The sequence below is a fragment of the Scyliorhinus torazame genome, chromosome 4, assembly GCF_047496885.1.
Source record: "Scyliorhinus torazame isolate Kashiwa2021f chromosome 4, sScyTor2.1, whole genome shotgun sequence".
Taxonomy (NCBI): domain Eukaryota; kingdom Metazoa; phylum Chordata; class Chondrichthyes; order Carcharhiniformes; family Scyliorhinidae; genus Scyliorhinus; species Scyliorhinus torazame.
Window position 1 is genome coordinate 261,430,408 of NC_092710.1, and position 19,760 is coordinate 261,450,167.

The 19,760-nt window shown below is 46.3% G+C and overlaps 1 protein-coding gene across 10 annotated transcripts in view; it reads left to right on the forward strand.

Moving 5' to 3' along the window:
* Window positions 1-19,760, forward strand: part of ahi1 (Abelson helper integration site 1) — a 537,691-nt gene that overhangs the window by 37,811 nt on the left and 480,120 nt on the right. For 9 of the 10 annotated variants that reach the window (XM_072499698.1, XM_072499696.1, XM_072499702.1 and 6 more), the window contains 2 exons: window positions 12,036-12,113; window positions 15,798-15,922. In XM_072499698.1, the coding sequence (XP_072355799.1) occupies window positions 12,104-12,113; window positions 15,798-15,922 (135 nt within the window). In that variant the 5' untranslated portion in view covers window positions 12,036-12,103. Of the gene's footprint in view, window positions 1-1,156; window positions 1,178-12,035; window positions 12,114-15,797; window positions 15,923-19,760 lie in introns of those variants that run through there. The other variant, XM_072499699.1, reaches the window with a different exon arrangement.

Here is a 19,760-nt window from a genome sequence, read left to right on the forward strand (position 1 = left end):
GCATGACAGAATAAGTTCCATGTCTAAATCAAATTGGATAAGCAGATTTTTCAATTGCAGCAGCACTTTCACATCATTGAAAGCCGCCTTCTGTGCAGACTCCCACTTCCATTTTGTTTCTTTGTGCAGCCAACACTAGACAGGTCTGGCAAAATCTTTCCACAATAGTTTATCAAAACTACAAATGTCCTGATCTCAGCCACATCCCTGGGCTTCATCGCTCGAACATTGCTTTCTAAAGGAGATAATTTTGAGCAGCCATTCTGTGGCCTGGAAATTCCACACCTGATGCCTGTAAAGTGCACTTGCTCTGCTTCAGATTCAGTCCTGCCTCTGAAAACCTTTTTAAAACTCGATTCAGGTTGCTGAGGCGCTCCTCCCCAGTCTGACCAGTTTTGAAAATGCCATCAGGTAGATTGCAACATGAGGAATGCCTTGTAACAGGTTGTTCACCGTCCTTTGGAAGATCGCTGGACTTGAGGATATGCCAAAAACCAAAACAATTATAATTGAATAATCCTGTGTGTAGTGATGGTCTTCCTCAGTAAGAGTTGTTGATACTGTTGATACTTGTTGAACTGGCTCATGTCCAGTTTTGAAAATATCTTGCCTCCTCCAAGGGTTTAAAACTGATCTTTACCCTTGGCAATGGGTAAGCATCCAACTTGGAAACCTGATTAATGGTAAGTTTGTAATCCCCATATATACGCACAGTACCATCACTTTTAAGAACAGGAATAATTGGAGCTGCCGAATGTGAAAACTGAATGTCATCAATGATTCCTAGCCTTTGCAGCCACTCCAACTTGTCTTCCACTTTGCCTTTCACAGCGTAGGGCACTGCCCTCAGTTTGAAAAAGTAAGCAGTAGCCTGAGGATCTACAAACAATTGAACTGTAGAGCCACGCAATGTACCCAGTTTGTCTTTGAAAGCCTCATGTTATTTCTGAATTACATCCTCTGTCACTGTTGTGTGCTTTATCTCATCCCAGGTGAACTGAATTGTCCAGAGCCAGTCACGCCCTGGTAGACTAGGCCATGCCCTTTTACTACCAGGAGCTGTGCTCTTGCTTCTTGGCTGTTATATTCCATGCAATGGTATAGACTCGCCAATGTATGTCCGAAGGTTGATTCCTGCTTCAGTGAGGCCTGCTTAGAGCCTCAAAGCTTCATGAAGGTATCTCCCATTCATTTTTTAAAAAATGTATTTTATTAAAAACATGTATCAAAACAGGTTATGGCAAATAAACACCCCGGGAGACATACTTCCCAGCAATCAACTATACAGTCTGTATAGATTTTTTCCCTTTTTCACCCTCTCCCACCCCCCACTGCATGCGACAAACAGATCCTCAAACACGCTCACAAACATCCCCCACCTTTTGTCAAACCCCCCCTGCAGAGCCCCGTAACTCATACTTTATCTTCTCTAACGGCAGGAAGTCGTACAGGTCACCCAACCAAGCCACTAGCCCCGGTGGCGATGCTGACCACCACTCCATTGTGCAATCAGAGAGGCGAAGGCCACAGCATCGGCCTTCCTTTTCTCCATGTGCTCCGGCTTCTCTGAAACCCAAATATCACCATCAAAGGATCCGGGCCCACCTCCTCCTCCACTATCCTGGCTAAGATCGTGAACACTCCCACCCAGAATCGTCCCAATTTTTCATAAGCCCAAAAGATGTGCACGTGATTAGCTGGCCCCTGCTCACACCTCTCACACTCATCTGCTATGCCCTGGAAGAACCCACTCATTTTCCCTCGAGTCTTATGCACCCCCCCGGCTCAAACCCATGATTCTCACACAGCGGCGTTAACATCAACATCCCTTCCACCCTAAAGTGCCTCCTCAACTGATTCTATATCTTCACCATGGACTGCACCACTGGGCTTCCTTATTACCCACTCGGAGCCATTGGCAATGCTGCCGTCACATAGCCCTTAAACTAGACCTCTTACAAGATTCCTCCTCCATCCTAACCCACTCTACTCCTTCTCCTGCCCACTACCACCACACATTATCCACATATGCCGCCCAATAATAATGAAGCAAGTTTGGCAACGCCAACCCCTCCTGCTGCCTCTGCTTCTGTAGCAGAGTCCTCCCCACCCTCGGCACCTTCCCCGCCCATACAAAGTTTGAAATGATCGTGTTCAATTTCCGAAAAAAAGGCCTTTGGTATAAAGATCGGGAGACCCTGAAAGATGAACAAGAACCTCGGCAGATTATTCATTTTCACCACTTGGACCCACCAATGTCAAGTGCAGTGTATCCCACCTCTTAAGATCCTCCCTTGCCTCCTCCACCAGCTTCGTTAAGTTGCACTTATGGAGCCCTGTCCATTCCCTCACTACCTGAATCCCCAAATACCTAAATCCCTCGCTACGTAAATGGCATCCCCCCTCTAAATTAGCCCGCTGTCCCAGATCATTCACTGGGAAAACCTCACTTTTAATAGAACATAGAACATAGAACAATACAGCGCAGTACAGGCCCTTCGGCCCACGATGTTGCACCGAAACAAAAGCCATCTAACCTACACTATGCCATTATCATCCATATGTTTATCCAATAAACTTTTAAATGCCCTCAATGTTGGCGAGTTCACTACTGTAGCAGGTAGGGCATTCCACGGCCTCACTACTCTTTGCGTAAAGAACCTACCTCTGACCTCTGTCCTATATCTATTACCCCTCAGTTTAAAGTTATGTCCCCTCGTGCCAGCCATATCCATCCGCGGGAGAAGGCTCTCACTGTCCACCCTATCCAACCCCCTGATCATTTTGTATGCCTCTATTAAGTCTCCTCTTAACCTTCTTCTCTCCAACAAAAACAACCTCAAGTCCATCAGCCTTTCCTCATAAGATTTTCCCTCCATACCAGGCAACATCCTGGTAAATCTCCTCTGCACCCGCTCCAAAGCCTCCACGTCCTTCCTATAATGCGGTGACCAGAACTGTACGCAATACTCCAAATGCGGCCGTACCAGAGTTCTGTACAGCTGCAACATGACCTCACGACTCCGGAACTCAATCCCTCTACCAATAAAGGCCAACACTCCATAGGCCTTCTTCACAACCCTATCAACCTGGGTGGCAACTTTCAGGGATCTATGTACATGGACACCTAGATCCCTCTGCTCATCCACACTTCCAAGAACTTTACCATTAGCCAAATATTCCGCATTCCTGTTATTCCTTCCAAAGTGAATCACCTCACACTTCTCTACATTAAACTCCATTTGCCACCTCTCAGCCCAGCTCTGCAGCTTATCTATATCCCTCTGTAACCTGCTACATCCTTCCACACTATCGACAACACCACCGACTTTAGTATCGTCTGCAAATTTACTCACCCACCCTTCTGCGCCTTCCTCTACGTCATTGATAAAAATGACAAACAGCAACGGCCCCAGAACAGATCCTTGTGGTACTCCACTTGTGACTGTACTTCATTCTGAACATTTCCCATCAACCACCACCCTCTGTCTTCTTTCAGCTAGCCAATATCTGATCCACATCTCTAAATCACCCTCAATCCCCAGCCTCCGTATTTTTTGCAATAGCCTACCGTGGGGAACCTTATCAAACGCTTTGCTGAAATCCATATACACCACATCAACTGCTCTACCCTCGTCTACCTGTTCAGTCACCTTCTCAAAGAACTCGATAAGGTTTGTGAGGCATGACCTACCCTTCACAAAGCCATGCTGACTATCCCTGATCATATTATTCCTATCTAGATGATTATAAATCTTGTCTCTTATAATCCCCTCCAAGACTTTACCCACTACAGACGTGAGGCTCACCGGTCTATAGTTGCCGGGGTTGTCTCTGCTCCCCTTTTTGAACAACGGGACCACATTTGCTGTCCTCCAGTCCTCTGGCACTATTCCTGTAGCCAATGATGACATAAAAATCAAAGCCAAAGGTCCAGCAATCTCTTCCCTGGCCTCCCAGAGAATCCTAGGATAAATCCCATCAGGTCCCGGGGACTTATCTATTTTCAGCCTGTCCAGAATTGCCAACACCTCTTCCCTACGTACCTCAATGCCATCTATTCTATTAGCCTGGGGCTCAGCATTCTCCTCCACAACATTATCTTTTTCCCTACATTTACTTTGTACCCGAGAACCCCCCAAACCCCCACAGCAGGCCCATAATCCTTCCCATACTCTCCAACGCACCCGAAACATACAGCAAGAGGTCATCGGCATAGAGCGTCACCCGATGCTCCCTCTATCCCCTCATAATCCCCCACCACTCCGCCGACCACCTAAGAGCCATCGCCAACGGCTCTATGGCCTGCGCAAACAGCAACGGCGACAGCAAGACACCCCTGCCTCGTAGCCCTGTGTAAGTCAAAGCTTCGTGAACTCGTCCTCGCAGTTGCCTCGATGCCACATACAGCAACCACACCCATGCCACAAATCCCGGCCCAAAGTGAAACCTTCCCAAAACTGCGAACAAGTATCGCCACTCCACCCGATCAAATGCCTTCTCCGCGTCCATGGACACCACCACCTCCGGTACCAGAGCCCCCAACGGATTCATCATCTCATTCAACAGCCATCTTGTATTACTCGTAAGCTGCCTGCCCTTCACAAAGCCTGTTTGATCTTCTGCAACCACCCCGGGACACAATCCTCCATCCCCCGCGCCAACAACTCAGCCAATACTTTCACATCCGTGTTCAATCATGATATGGGCCTAAATGACCCACATTCAACCGGGTCCTTTCCCTTTTTTGGGATTAGTGTGATTACTGCCTGCGCCATCTTCTCTGGCAACTCCCCCTTCTCCAGTGCTTCATTAAACGCCCCCAACAGACGTTGTGCCAGGTCCGTTGAAAATTCCTTATAGAATTCTGCCGGGTACCCATCCGGCCCAGGGCCCTTCCCCAACTTCATACCCCTGATACTATCCAGCACCTCCCTCAGTCCCAGGGGGTCCTCCAACGCCTGCCTCTGCTTCTTCCACCTGGGGAAATTCTACCTTGTCCATAAATCGCCCCATGTCCCCCTCCTCTCCCCCACAGGTCCGTCTCGTAAAGTCTCTGGTAGTACTCCCTAAACGCCTCGTTTATCTTCCCTGGCTCCAACACCACATCCCCAGCCCCAGTTCATATCTTCAGTATTTCCCTGGACGCAGCCTACCTCTGCAGCTCGTGCGCCAGCATGCGGCTCGCCTTCTCCCCATACTCTTTTTGCACTTCTTTTGCCCTACGCAGTTGCTCTACCGCCCTCCCCGTTGTCAGCCTGTCAAACTGTCCCTGCAACCTTTTCCTTCTTTCCAATCCCTCCGCGGTGAGCACCCTCTAATATACCCTGTCCACCTCCACTATCTCGCACACTAGACGGTCATGTTCCTCACTCCTTTCCCTATCCGCATGAGCCTTAAACAAAATAATTTCCCCCGGACCACTGCCTTCACTGCTTCCCAAAAAATGGCCGCTGGCACCTCCCCATACTCCTTAATCGCCGCCCGCACCTTATCACAAAAAACTCCATCCGCCAACAACCCCAAGTCAAACCTCCATCCAGGTCTCTGCTCTCGTCCCGATCTAAACCGAATCTCCAGCCAGTGGGGCTCATGGTCCGAGATAACTATCCCCGCATACTCTACCCTCTCCACTCCAACCAAAATCTCCTGACTCACTACAAGGTAATCAATCCTTGAATACACCTTATAGACGTGTGAAAAGAAGGAACACTCCCCCTGGGTTCTGAAAGCGCATGGATCCACCATACCCATCCTCTCCTTAACCCCCCCTCCAGCTCCCTTGCCATTCATATCCTACCCATTTACCTGGGACTCGACCTATCCATCCTCGGCTCCAGGGCACAGTTAAAATCTCCTCGGGTATCCCCATTGATGACCAATGCTGAGGCTTCTGTGTCCACCACCTCCATCTTGGTTTTCTGTCCATCGATCTCCTCTGTAGCATAAATAGGCTCTGCACTCCCGTCATTCATATTAAACATGTTGTAGTGCTCCTCTGCCTGGTCTGAGCTTTCCAAGTGATGCACAGTCAACTGAGGCTTCCTTACATTTGAAGTTGCCTGCTCAGCCTTCAACTTTCTCTTCACACCCTGGCACTTCTTCGCTATATGTCCCGTCTTGTTGCATTGGTGACAAACAGTGTCCATAAACTTAAAATGATTCACAGTGTGACCTTTCACACCTAAAACACTCTACTGTCCTCACCTTTTTACTTACAGCACCTTTTTCTATTTGATGCAGTGCACCTGCCTGCGTGCCACCATTGGCCGTCTGAATATATTTTGCATTATTGGCAGCCGCTTCCATGCCCTGATAAATATCTAGAGCCTTCTTAAAAGTAATTTTGGCTTCTTCCAACAAATATTGCTGAATTCTATCCTTGTTAATGCCACAAACTAGTCTGTCCCAAAGCATGTCTTCCAAAACTGCAGCAAACTCTCAATGTTCATAGAGCTGGTGCAATTCAAAACGAAGTTAGCTACAGACTATCCCGTCATCCGAAAATGACTATGGAATTTGAAGCGTTGTACAATTACTGAGGGTTTAGGATTGTGGTGATTCCGAATGAGTGTAACTAAGTCTGCAAATGAAATTCCCTCAGTTAGCTAAATCTCTCACTAGCTTGTAAGTCTTCGCCCCACACACACTCGGGAGAATTGAGCACTTTCTAGACTTGTCTGCAATTCCATTTGCCAAGAAAAAATGTTCCAACCTTCAACATTCAGACATGATGGACCCAAACATAGCCATGGTGCTGCTAACCTGTCTTCCATCAGTAACCTTAGCAAAACTTCATTTTGAACATGCTGAAACTTGAACTTTTTTATTCTCATCGCCAAAAAGATGTGGCAACGTGACCACAAAAAAAAGTCAAAATGTGTTGTGAAAGTTAATCTTTAATATACAAAAATAACAAAAGTTTAAAATACAATATGGACTCAAAAGAAGGAGCATCGAGCTAAACATCAAAATAACAGTAATGGAAAAGAATCCGAACCAACGGCAGCTAAATATGAATATACACGGTAACAACAACTAATGATGTTATGGCACCTCCTATTTTGACTAGGCACTATATAGCCTTCCAGATTCAACACAGTTCAAAAACTTCTTTTGCCTCTCCCCATCCCACTTTGTTTCCTTTTGCTGCGATTTTGTTTTTTTTCCTCTTGTTTCTTTCTCTCTCTCCCTTTTCTTTGTTTTCAGACAGTATCTGATCATGGTTCTGCCATTCAAACCTTGGTTATGGGAGATTCAAGGGGGATTAGATAGGTGTTTCTGTAGCCGCCAACAAGACTCCAGGATAGCATGTTGCCTCCCTGTTGCTGTCGTCAAGATGACCGGGAGTACCTTCAGGACATATTCTGGAGGGGGAGGGTGAACAGCCAGTGGTCATGGTACATATTGGTACAAATGACATAGGTGAAAAAAGGGATGAGATCCAAAAAGCAGAGTGTAGGATGTTGGACAGTACGTTTTAAAAAATAGGGCCCCAAAGGTTCTGATCTCAGGATTACTGCCAGTGCCATGTGCTAGTCAGAGCAGAAATAGCAGGATATATCAGATGAATATGTGGCTGAAGAGATGGTGTGAGGGGGAGGATATCCTGCACTGGCCTCCCCGAACTAGTGCCGGAATGTGGCGACTAGGGGCTTTTCACACTAACTTAATTGAGCCTATTTGTGACAATAAGCCATCATTATTATTATATCAGATTCCTGGGGCATTGGGACCGGTTCTGAGGAAGATGGGACCAGTTGAAACTGGACAGGTTACACCTGGGCAGGACTGGGACTGGTGTCCTAGGGGGGAGTATTTTCTAGAGTAGTTGGGGAGGGGGAGGGGGGGGTTTAAACTAAAATGGCAGTGGGCTGGGAACTTATGCAAGGAGTCAGGAGGGGGAAATCGAGGATAAAAAGAAAAGACTAAAAGGGGAATAAGAAAAGTGATGGGCAGAGAAACCAAGGGCCAGAATCAAACAGGGCCACAGTGAAAAATAATGGGAATGGGACAAGGAATGTTAAAAAAGACAAGTCCTAAGGGTTTGTACCTTAATGTGCGGAGCATTTGCTATAAAGTGGATGAATTAATTGCGCAAGTAGGTGTATTTGAGACATGGCTGCAAGGTGACCAGGGATGTGAATTGAACATCGAAGGGTATTCAGTATTTAGGAAGGGAAGACAAATCAGAAAAGGTGGTGGGTTGTATTGTTGATTAAAGAGAAAATTAACGCAATAATAAGGAAAGATATTGGCTCCGATTATGTGGAATCTGTATAGATAGAGCTGAGAAGAAACACCCAAGGGGCAAAAACACATTAGTGGGGATTGTGTAAGTAGACCCCTAAACTTTAGTGTTGAAAAGGCATTAAATCACAGTAAAGTTAATGGGGCAATGCCAAACAGAGTGATATTGGGACATGAAACAAAAGATAGAAACATAGAAAATAGAGAACAGACGTACTCCATTCGGACCTTCAAGCCTGCTCTACCATTCATTATGATCATGGCTGATCATCCAACTCAGTAACCTGTTCCCGCTTTCCCCATCTATCCTTTGATCCCTCTATTCCAAAGAGGTAATAAAACAGGAAGGATTGCCAAACCATGACTTACAGTGGACATTAAAGATAGCATTAGACCCAAGGAAGAGCCATACACATTGGTCAGGAAGAAATAGCAGACCTTTTTAAAAATAAATTTGGGAGTACCCAATTAATTTTTTCCAATTAAGGGGCAATTTTCCATGGCCAATGCACTGACCCTGTACATCTTTGGGTTGTGGGGACGAAACCCACGCAAACACGGGGAAAATGTGCAAACTCCACACGGACAGTGACCCAGAGCCGAGATCGAACCTGGGACCTCGGTGCCGTGCTAACTATGCGCCACCGTGCTGCATGCCCTTAAATAGCAGACCTGAGGATTGGGAGCAGTTTAGAATTCAGCAAAGGAAGTGTGGCGACTAGGGGATTTTCACAGTAACTTCATTGTAGTGTTATCGTAAGCTTACTTGTGACACTAATAAAGATTATGTAACTTGAGACCACAAATAAGGTAGTGAACTGTGTTTTTTCGGAAGAAAGAACTTTATATAAATAAATACCAAAGTGCAACAACAGTAACTCAGCAGAACAGTAGCAAGAGTGAAAACAGAAGTTCTCGTAAAGGAACAAGCCACCTCTTGCAGACTGAAAAATCCTGCCCAAAATTCGCACATGCTTAGAACCCTCAACAGATGCCAGTAAAACAATTACATAGGCTTATAAGAACACTCTGTACTCAAAATTACACTCTGTAACATGTTCAATTTTCACTAAAGTTATTGCTGTGGAATTTCCTCTCCCTCCTCCCCAGCGAGGATATGTGGTCGTCTCTTGGTGTATCCCATGGTGCCTTAATGGGTCATAGGCACACTTTCAAAATATTTACATGTAGCGGCAGCATGTCAGTGAATTTGTATGCAGTTGTGCATCTAACAAGGGATCTTTGAGATCGGCTTGCTTTCTTTTAATGTAAGCGTGAAAAATCTTTGGGTATATTATGCTCTGGTTATAAAACAGCTAAAAACAAAATTAGCACTAACGTTAAGCAAGGAAAATTTTATTCACAGTAAATTGTACTCAGTTGAAAACATGATAGCATGATAAGAAATATCAGAGAATGTTGCAGCTTGCTTGTAAAAAAGAATTGCAATAGCGTAGTATAAATGCTTTCGGCATTACTCATGGTTCATCAGTATCTCTTGTTTCCTTCGGTACGGGTAAGCTGGAAGGCAATTACCTTGACATTATCATAGCAACAATTTGATAAGTGATAAGTTTCCTCGCTGAATATTGTTGCTGCTCAATAACTAGATTCAGGAATGTTTCCTAAAGATTGCAAGGTGGCAAATGTCACCCGACTATTTAAGAAGGGAGGGGGAAAGAAAACCGGGTACTACAGACCTGTTAGCTTTACATCAGTGGAAGGGAAAATGTTAGAATCTATTATAAAGGATGTGATAAATAGACTCTTGGACAATTATTTCCAAGTTTGCGGATGATACAAAGCTAGGCGGGAATATATGTTGTGAGAAGATGTAAAGTGGCTGCAGGAGGATTTTGACTTAGTGAGTGGGCAAGAATATGGCAGATGGAACATAATGTGGAAAAATGTGAGGTAATCAGCTTTGGTAGAAGGAACAGATATGCAGAGTCTTTCCTAAATGGCAAGAGATTAGAAAGTGTATAAGTCCTTGTCCATAAAGCACTGAAGGCTAACATGCTGATGCAGCAAGCTATTAGGAATGCTAATGGAATGTTAGCCTTTATCACAAGAGGGGTTGAGTACAGCAGGAGAGAAGTCTTGCTTCAATTGCATAGAAGCTTGATTAGACCATACCTGGAGCAGTGCTGGGCAGTTTGGTCCCCGTACCTCAAAAAGAATATTATTACCATAAAGGGAATGTAGCGAAGGTTCACCAGACTTGTTCCGGAGATGACGGGACTCTCTTATGAAGAGAGATTGGCAAAATTTGGCTCCAACTCCATCTACAGGTTTGCTGTTGACACAAACGTAGTGGGTCAGATCTCAAACAGCGATGAGTTAGAGCACAGGGGAAAGATAGAGAACCTAGTGGAGTGGTGTAATGACAACAATCTCTTCCTCAACTTCAGCAAAATTAAGGAGCTGGTCATTGAGTTCAGGAAGCGAAGTATCGTACCCACCACTGTCTGCATCAATGGTGCCGAGGTGGAGATGTTGACAGCTTCAAATTCCTAGGTGTGCACATCACTGATAATTTGTTCTGGTCCACCCAAGTCGACGCCATGATCAAGAAAGCACAATCACATCTGTACTTCCTCAGGAAACTAAGGAAATTTGGCATGTCCACATTGACTCTTACTAACTTTTACAGATGCACAATTGAAAGCATCCTATCTGGCTGCATCACAGCCTGGAATGGCGCTTGGCCCAAGCCCATAAGAAACTACAAGAGAGTTGTGAACACAGCCCAGTCCATCATGCGAACATGCCTCCCATCCATTGACTGTCTACACCTCCCGCTGCCTTGGGAAAGCGGGCAGCATAATCAAAGACCCCACCGGGTTATTCTCTCTTCCAACCTCTTCCATTGGATAGAATGAAAATGAAAATCGCTTATTGTCACAAGTAGGCTTCAAATGAAGTTACTGTGAAAAGCCCCTAGTCGCCACATTCCGGCGCCTGTTCGGGGAGGCTGGTACAGGAATTGAACCATGCTGCTGGCCTGCTTTGGTCTACTTTCAAAACCAGCGATTTAGCCTTGTGCTAAACCAGAAGATACAAAAGTCTGAGAACGCACTAACAGGTTCAAAAACAGCTTCTTTCCTGCTGTTACCAGACTCCTGAATGAACGACCCTCTTTTGGACTGAACTGATCCCTTCACACAGTAGTACTACACTCCATATGCTAACCCAATGCCTGTGCCTATGTATTTACATTGTGTATCTATTGTATGTCCTATGTTTTTTCATGTATGGAACGATCTGTCTGGATTGTAGGCAGAACAATACGTTTCACTGTACCTCATTACACGTGACAATAAATCAAATTAAAGGTTGGACAAACTGGGCCTGTATTCTCTGGAGTTTCGAAGAATGAGAGGTGATCTCATTGACACCTACAAAATACTTGAAGGAATAGACAGGATAGATGCAGATAAGATGTTTCCCCCTGTTGGGGAGTTCAGAACTAGGGGGGAGCCACTTAGGACCGAGATGAAGAGAAATTTCTTCATTCAGCGGATTGTGAATCTTTCAAATTCTCTTCCCCAGAGGGCAGTGGAAGCTCAGTGATTGAGTATGTTTAAGGTAGAGATTGATAGATTTCTGATTACCAATTATGTAAAACGTTAAAAGGTATCGAAATGTCCAATCAGCCATGATCGTATTGAACGGCGGAGCAGGGTCGACGGGCTGTACGGCCTACGCCTGTTCCTGCAATCCTGCATGCACAAAACCATTTACTTTAGTGCCTTACGTTGCTCCTTTCTTTTACTTGTTTTTAGGTTGACTATCAGCTAAAGGTTTTTAACAAAAATAATTAATAAGAAAAATCTCCACGATCTTCAGGAAGATGCCAGCAGGTATGATTTGGACACAACTTTCTTGGTTTTGATAGGAAAATACACTAGACATTTGAAATGAAAAGATATTTTGGGAGTAAATAATTAAGGTCGGTCAGTGTCTGGAGTGGGGGGAAGGCGTGAAGAAATTACAACAAAAAGCTGGAAATACTGCATGTCCGTGAATTCCTCCGGAGAAAACATTTTTAATGGATTTTCAGCATTTGTAGTTCTTGGAAAAAGAATCTGCTTGATATTGAAACAGGCTTCAATGAAGAACGGTTTATTTTTTGTGCATGTTGCACACATCAGATTGAAGGATATTTGTGCTGGAAAATGCAACACTTCAGTACTCCGTACTCATCGCAATGGGTCCCAATTCAGATGCAGTGTGAAGCTCTCTGCTCTGTCCTAACACAAATTTTTGGCCCCAGCCTCAGAATGGCATCTCCACTGTAATTTAACTTTTTTATAATTTGTGCACACGCATTCTCTGGCCCTTTGGTTCTTGACTTAGGTGAATTTTCAGCTTTTGAATCAAACTGGGTTGATACTTTATGCACTCACTTTTGTAACCAACCCCATGGGGAAAACATAAAACCAAAATTACCGTGTTAAAATGTTTTTCTCATTCATGGTGTGTGGGCGTCGCTGGCTGGGTCAGCATTTATTGCCCATCCCTGAGGGCATTTAAGAGTCAACCACATTGCTGTGGATCTGGAGTGACATGCAGACCATACCAGGTAAAAACAACAGATTTCCTTCCCAAAAGATATTAGTCAACCGGATGGGTTTTTACAACAATTGGCAATTGGTTATCATTAGCTTTCAATTCCAGATATTTATTGAATTCAAATTTTCCCATCTGTCCTGGTGGGATTAGAATCTATGTCCAAAGAGCATTATCCTGGGTCTCTGGATTACCAAGCCACTGCCTCCCCATTTACCCAATGGCCTCCCCAAGAAGAGCCGCCAAGGATATTCATGTTCATTTCCCCATGCAATATACCAAAAACAAATGCTGGAAAGTTCTAATGAATCAATTTTAGTCTCCGGGAGCTCAACCAATTTTATTATTATCCCCAGGGGGAATGGCAAACTCAAGATTATCAAATGACCACTGAAGAAAAAAGATTTCACACTTTTGTAACTTTTACTTTCATTTAATGTAAATTAAACTTGAATTAACAGAAGTACGACCTTTAAATAATGATAAATTTCACTTTAAATAGATAATACAATAAAGATGCATTTTACACAATCTTGAGCACCTGCATCTCTCCCCATAGACATGTGACGACACTATGTGCAGTTCAAAGGTTCTCTAATTCAAGAGTCTAGTATGTAGGATTCCCCACCTTCCCATTCTATTGATTAAGTCCTCGAATCACAATCACCAGCAGCTGTATTCCATCCAAAGTTCCTGAAAACAATTGTCAACCGAATGGCTCACTCCTACAGAACTTCCTTACCTTGGTTCACGACAGTCTTGAAGGTGCAGATTCCCCAGAGATTCCTTTGTCCATGCCCTTTAATAAATGTGAAAAATTGCCCAATATGTCCTGTCCATAAAAAGCAGGACAAATCCAACCCGGCCAATTACTACTCCATCAGTCGACAACTATCATCAACATAGTGAGGGAAAATTTTGCTGACTGTGCTATCAAGTGGCTCTTACCAGTGAAAACCTACTCACTGCTTAGTTTGTGTTCCACCAGGGCACTCAGATCCTGACTTCATGACAGCCTTGGTCCAAGCCTCATTAAAATCTTGGTCCAAACATGGACAAAAGAGCTGAACTCGTGGGGTGAGAGTGACTGCCCTTGACATCAGCCAACATTTGACCGAGTGTAGCTGCAAGGAGCCCTAGCAAAACTAAAGTCAATGAGGATAAGGGGGAAGTCATCATGCTCTGTTTGCAGAGCCGGTGCAGACACAATGGGCCAAATGGCCTCCTACTGTACAGTAACAATTCTGTGATTATGTGAAAACTTTATGCTAGTTGGAGTCATATCTAGCGCAAAGCAGTATAAGTTATGGTTATTGGAAGTCAATCTGCTAAATTCCATGGCATCACTGCAGGAGTCCCGCAGGGTAATCGTCTAGGCTGAATCATCTTCAGCTGCTTCATCAATGGCCTTCCCTATTTCATAAGATCAGAAGTGGGGATGTTTGCTGATGATTGGACAATGTTCAGTACCATTCGCAACTCCTCAGGTACAGAAGCAGTTTATTTCCAAATGCAGAAAGATCTGGACAACATTCAGGCTTGGGCTGAGAAGTGGAAAATAATAGGTGTGATTCTCCCAAAAGCCTGCGTGTTTCTGGGTACTGACAGTGCCCATGCCAGCTGGCAGTGCCACCTGGGCACCTTTGCAGTGCAAGGTTGGCACCCAGGTGACTGCCAGGGTGCCAGGCTGGCAATGCCAGGGTATCCAAGTAGCACCAGCAATTCCAGGGTGCCACCCTGCCCAAAGAGCATGCAGCCGCGGGCCTCCAATCCCCTGGGAGACCCTCACGAGTGTCTGGTCCCCGTTTGTGGGAACCAGTGCTAAATAGTGCTCGCCTGAGGTCTCTGAGGCGAAGGGGTTGAATCCCAAAGCCTCGGGTACCTCAGGAATCTGCACATGAGAGTGAGGCTTACTGCCTCACTCTAATATGCCGATTTGCTAAAAGGTGATCTGCCCATTGTGGGCGGGATTCACATCACAGCATCTCGGGAGATTGCGTTGAATCTCGTGAGGCGTTGCGAGCTAGATAGATCCCAGGAGTGGGGTCTCCTGTCTTTTAACAGCCAGGCTGGGCCGTGGCGCACTGCTTTTCTGGCGCTCCGTGGCTGTTGGATCGCACCCAATATCACGCCACACTAATGTCAGGCAATGACCATCTCCAACAAGAGAGAATCTAACCATCGGGCAGCACGGTAGCACAGTTGCTTCACAGCACCAGGGTCCCAGGTTCAATTCCCGGCTTGGGTCACTGTCTGTGAGGAGCTGCACATTCTCCCCGTTTCTGCCTGGGTTTCCTCCGGTTTCCTCCCACAGTCCAAAGATGTGCAGGTCAGGTGGATTGGCCATGATAAATTACCCTTAGTGTCCAAAAAGGTGGGTGGGGTTACTGGGTTACGGGGATAGAGTGATGATGTGGACTTGGGTAGGGTGCTCTTTCCAAGGGACCGTGCAGACTCGATGGGCCGAATGGCCTGCTGCACTGTAAATTCTATGATCTCCCTTGGCATTCAATGGCATTTCCATGCTCAAGCCCTGAGCAGAAACTGAGTTGGTCTAGCCATATAAATGCTGTGGCTACAAGAGTAGTTACAGCCATTCTGTGATGTGCAACTCCATCCCTGACTCCCTAAAGGCTGTCCACCATCTACAAGGCAAAGTCAGGAATGTGATGGAATACTCTCCACTTGCCTGGATGAATGCAGCTCCAACAATCCTTAAGAAGCTTGACACCCTCGAGTAACATAGTGGCCTGCTTGATTGGAACCCCACCCACCTTATTAAACATTGACTCCCGCACCACTGATGCACAGTGTAAACTGCATATATCACCTACAAGATGAACTGCAGCAGCTCACTAAGGGTCCTTCAACAGCCCCGTCCAAACTCGCATGAATCGCAGTGCCTGTAAAACATCAATTTCTAGCCCCTAAATTTGCCGTTGGATTGTTTTGACCAATTATGGCTTATGTTTCAGGAGAAAGTGAAGCCAAAGCAAAGACTAAAGCTCAGTTTGAAGAGGTGTTCAAAAGCTATTCTGGTTTAGCTGTCGAGAAAAGGAAATCCAGAAAAAAAAGTGTACCTTCACAAGACGATATTGTGGTGAGTGTAGATTGAAGGATGTCATTGTCTGATCCGGCTTGTTTTTATGCTCGTGGACTCGCCCAAAAGTATTTTATTTTAAAAAATATATATATTTTATTGAAAATTTTTGGCCAACTATCACAGTACATTGTGTATCCTTTACACAGTAATATCACAATATAAATAACAATGGCCAGTTTTATAAACAAGAAATAAATAATATATAAACAAAATTAAATGGCAACTGCCTTGTCCCAGATAAATATTCTCCAAAAATATGTTTTAACCGTCCAATATACATTTATCTATAACAACAACCTATACATATTATACTTATATACTTATATATTAACATCCCTGAGAATCCCTCTGGTTCCTCCCTCTCCCCCCCCCCCCCCCCCCCCCCCCCCCCCCCCCCGGGTTGCTGCTGCTGTCTTCTTCTTTTCCATTCCCTCTATCTTTCTGTGAGCTATTCGACGAATGGTTGCCACCGCCTGGTGAACCCTTGAGCCGATTCCCTTAGGACGAACTTAATCCGTTCCAGCTTTATAAACCATGCCATGTCATTTATCCAGGTCTCCACACCCGGGGGCTTGGCTTCCTTCCACATAAACAGTATCCTGCGCCGGGCTACTAGGGACGCAAAGGCCAAAACATCAGCCTCTTTCGCCTCCTGCACTCCCGGCTCTTCTGCAACCCCGAATATAGCCAACCCCCAGTTTGGTTCGAGCTGGACCCCCACCACCTTCGAAAGCACCTTTGTCACCCCCACCCAAAACCCCTGTAGTGCTGGACATGACCAGAACATGTGGGTGTGATTCGCTGGGCTTCTCGAGCATCTCGCACACCTATCCTCTACTCCAAAAAATTTACTGAGCCGTGCTCCAGTCATATGCGCCCTGTGTAACACCTTAAATTGTATCAGGCTTAGCCTGGCACACGAGGACGATGAGTTTACCCTACTTAGGGCATCAGCCCACAGCCCCTCCTCAATCTCCTCCCCCAGCTCTTCCCATTTCCCTTTCAGCTCGTCTACCATAATCTCCCCCTCGTCCCTCATTTCCCTATATATGTCTGATACCTTACCATCCCCCACCCATGTCTTTGAGATCACTCTGTCCTGCACCTCCTGCGTCGGGAGCTGCGGGAATTCCCTCACCTGTTTTCTCGCAAAAGCCCTCAGTTGCATATACCGGAATGCATTCCCTTGGGGCAACCCATATTTTTCGGCCAGCGCTCCCAGACTTGCAAACGTCCCATCTACAAACAGATCTCTCAATTGTGTTACTCCTGCTCTTTGCCATGTTCCAAATCCCCCATCCATTCTCCCCGGAGCAAACCTATGGTTATTTCTTATCGGGGACCACACCGAGGCTCCCGTCTTTCCCCTATGCCGTCTCCATTGCCCCCAAATTTTCAGAGTAGCCACCACCACCGGGCTTGTGGTGTATTTCTTCGGTGAGAACGGCAACGGCGCCGTCACCATGGCTTGTAGGCAAGTCCCCCTACAGGACGCCTTCTCCAATCTCTTCCACGCCGCTCCCTCCTCTTCTCCCATCCACTTACATACCATTGAGATGTTGGCGGCCCAGTAGTACTCACTCAGGCTCGGTAGCGCCAGCCCCCCCCCTATCCTTACTACGCTGCAAAAATCCCTTCCTCACTCTCGGGGTCTTCCCGGCCCACACAAAACTCATGATACTCTTCTCAATCCTTTTGAAAAAAGCCTTCGTGATCACCACCGGGAGGCACTGAAACACAAAAAGGAATCTCGGGAAGACCACCATTTTAACCGCTTGTACCTTCCCTGCCAGTGACAGGGATACCATGTCCCATCTCTTGAAGTCCTCCTCCATCTGTTCCACCAACCGCGTTAAGTTTAACCTATGCAATGTACCCCAATTCTTGGCTATCTGGATCCCCAAGTAGCGAAAGTCCCTTGTTACCTTCCTCAGCGGTAAGTCCTCTATTTCTCTGCTCTGCTCCCCTGGATGCACCACAAACAGCTCACTTTTCTCCATGTTCAGCTTATATCCTGAAAATTCTCCAAACTCCCCAAGTATCCGCATTATCTCTGGCATCCCCTCCGCCGGGTCCGCCACATACACCAATAAATCGTCCGCGTAACGAGATACCCGGTGTTCCTCTCCTCCCCTGAGTACTCCCCTCCACTTCCTGGAACCCCTCAATGCTATTGCCAGGGGCTCAATCGCCAGTGCAAACAATAATGGGGACAGAGGACATCCCTGCCTCGTCCCTCTATGGAGCCGAAAATACGCAGACCCCCGTCCATTCGTGACCATGCTCGCCATCGGGGCCCTATACAGCAGCTAATATACTCATCTCCAAAGCCAAATCTTCTCAACACCTCCCACAAATAATCCCACTCCACTCTATCAAATGCTTTCTCGGCATCCATCGCCACCACTATCTCCGCTTCCCCCTATGGTGGGGGCATCATCATTACCCCTAGCAGCCTCCGTATATTCGTATTCAGCTGTCTCCCCTTCACAAACCCAGTTTGGTCCTCATGGACTACCCCCGGGACACAATCCTCTATCCTCATTGCCATTACCTTGGCCAGAATCTTAGCGTCCACATTTAGGAGGGAAATAGGTCTATAGGACCCGCATTGCAGCGGGTCTTTTTCCTTCTTTAGGAGAAGCGATATCGTTGCCTCCGACATAGTCGGGGGCAGCTGTCCCCTTTCCTTCGCCTCATTAAAGGCTCTCATCAGTATCAGGGCAAGCAAGTCCACATATTTCCTATAAAATTCGACTGGAAATCCATCCGGTCCCGGAGCCTTCCCCGCCTGCATACTCCTAATTCCTTTCACTACTTCCTCTATCTCGATCTGTGCTCCCAGTCCCACCCTCTCCTGCTCCTCCACCTTAGGAAATTCCAGCCGGTCCAGGAAGCACATCATTCTCTCCTTCCCATCCGGGGGCCGCAGCAAGTCAAATTCTACGTGTAGCCTTTGCCTTTCCCTGTACAGTCCCTCCTCCGGTGCCTCCGCATGTTGCCTGTCCACCCTCAGAAGTTCTTGCAGCAACCGCTCCCGTTCCCTACTCTCCTGCTTTCCTTTATGTGCCCTTATTGATATCAGCTCCCCTCTAACCACTGCCTTCAGCGCCTCCCAGACCACTCCCACCTGGACCTCCCCGTTATCATTGAGTTCCAAGTATTTTTCAATGCACCCCCTCACCCTTAGACACACCCCTTCATCTGCCATTAGTCCCATCTCCATTCTCCAGGATGGACGCCCTTCTGTTTCCTCCCCTATTTCCAAGTCTACCCAATGTGGAGCGTGATCCGAAATGGCTATAGCCGTATACTCCGTCCCCCTCACCTTCGGGATCAACGCCCTTCCCAAGACAAAAAAGTCTATTCGCGAATAAACTTTGTGGACATAGGAGAAAAACGAAAACTCCTTACTCCTAGGTTTGCTAAATCTCCACGTGTCTACTCCTCCCATCTGCTCCATAAAATCTTTAAGCACCTTGGCTGCAGCCGGCCTCCTTCCAGTCCTGGATCTCAACCTGTCCAGCCCTGGCTCCAGCACCGTATTAAAATCTCCCCCATTACCAACTTTCCCACCTCTAGGTCTGGGATGCGTCCTAGCATGCGCCTCATAAAATTGGCATCATCCCAGTTCGGGGCATATACGTTTACCAAGACCACCGCCTCCCCCTGTAATTTGCCACTCACCATCACGTATCTGCCCCCGCTATCCGCCACTATGGTCTTTGCCTCAAACATAACCCACTTCCCCACTAGTATAGCCACCCCCCCTGTTTTTCGCATCTAGCCCCGAATGAAACACCTGCCCCACCCATCCTTTGCGTAGTCTAACCTG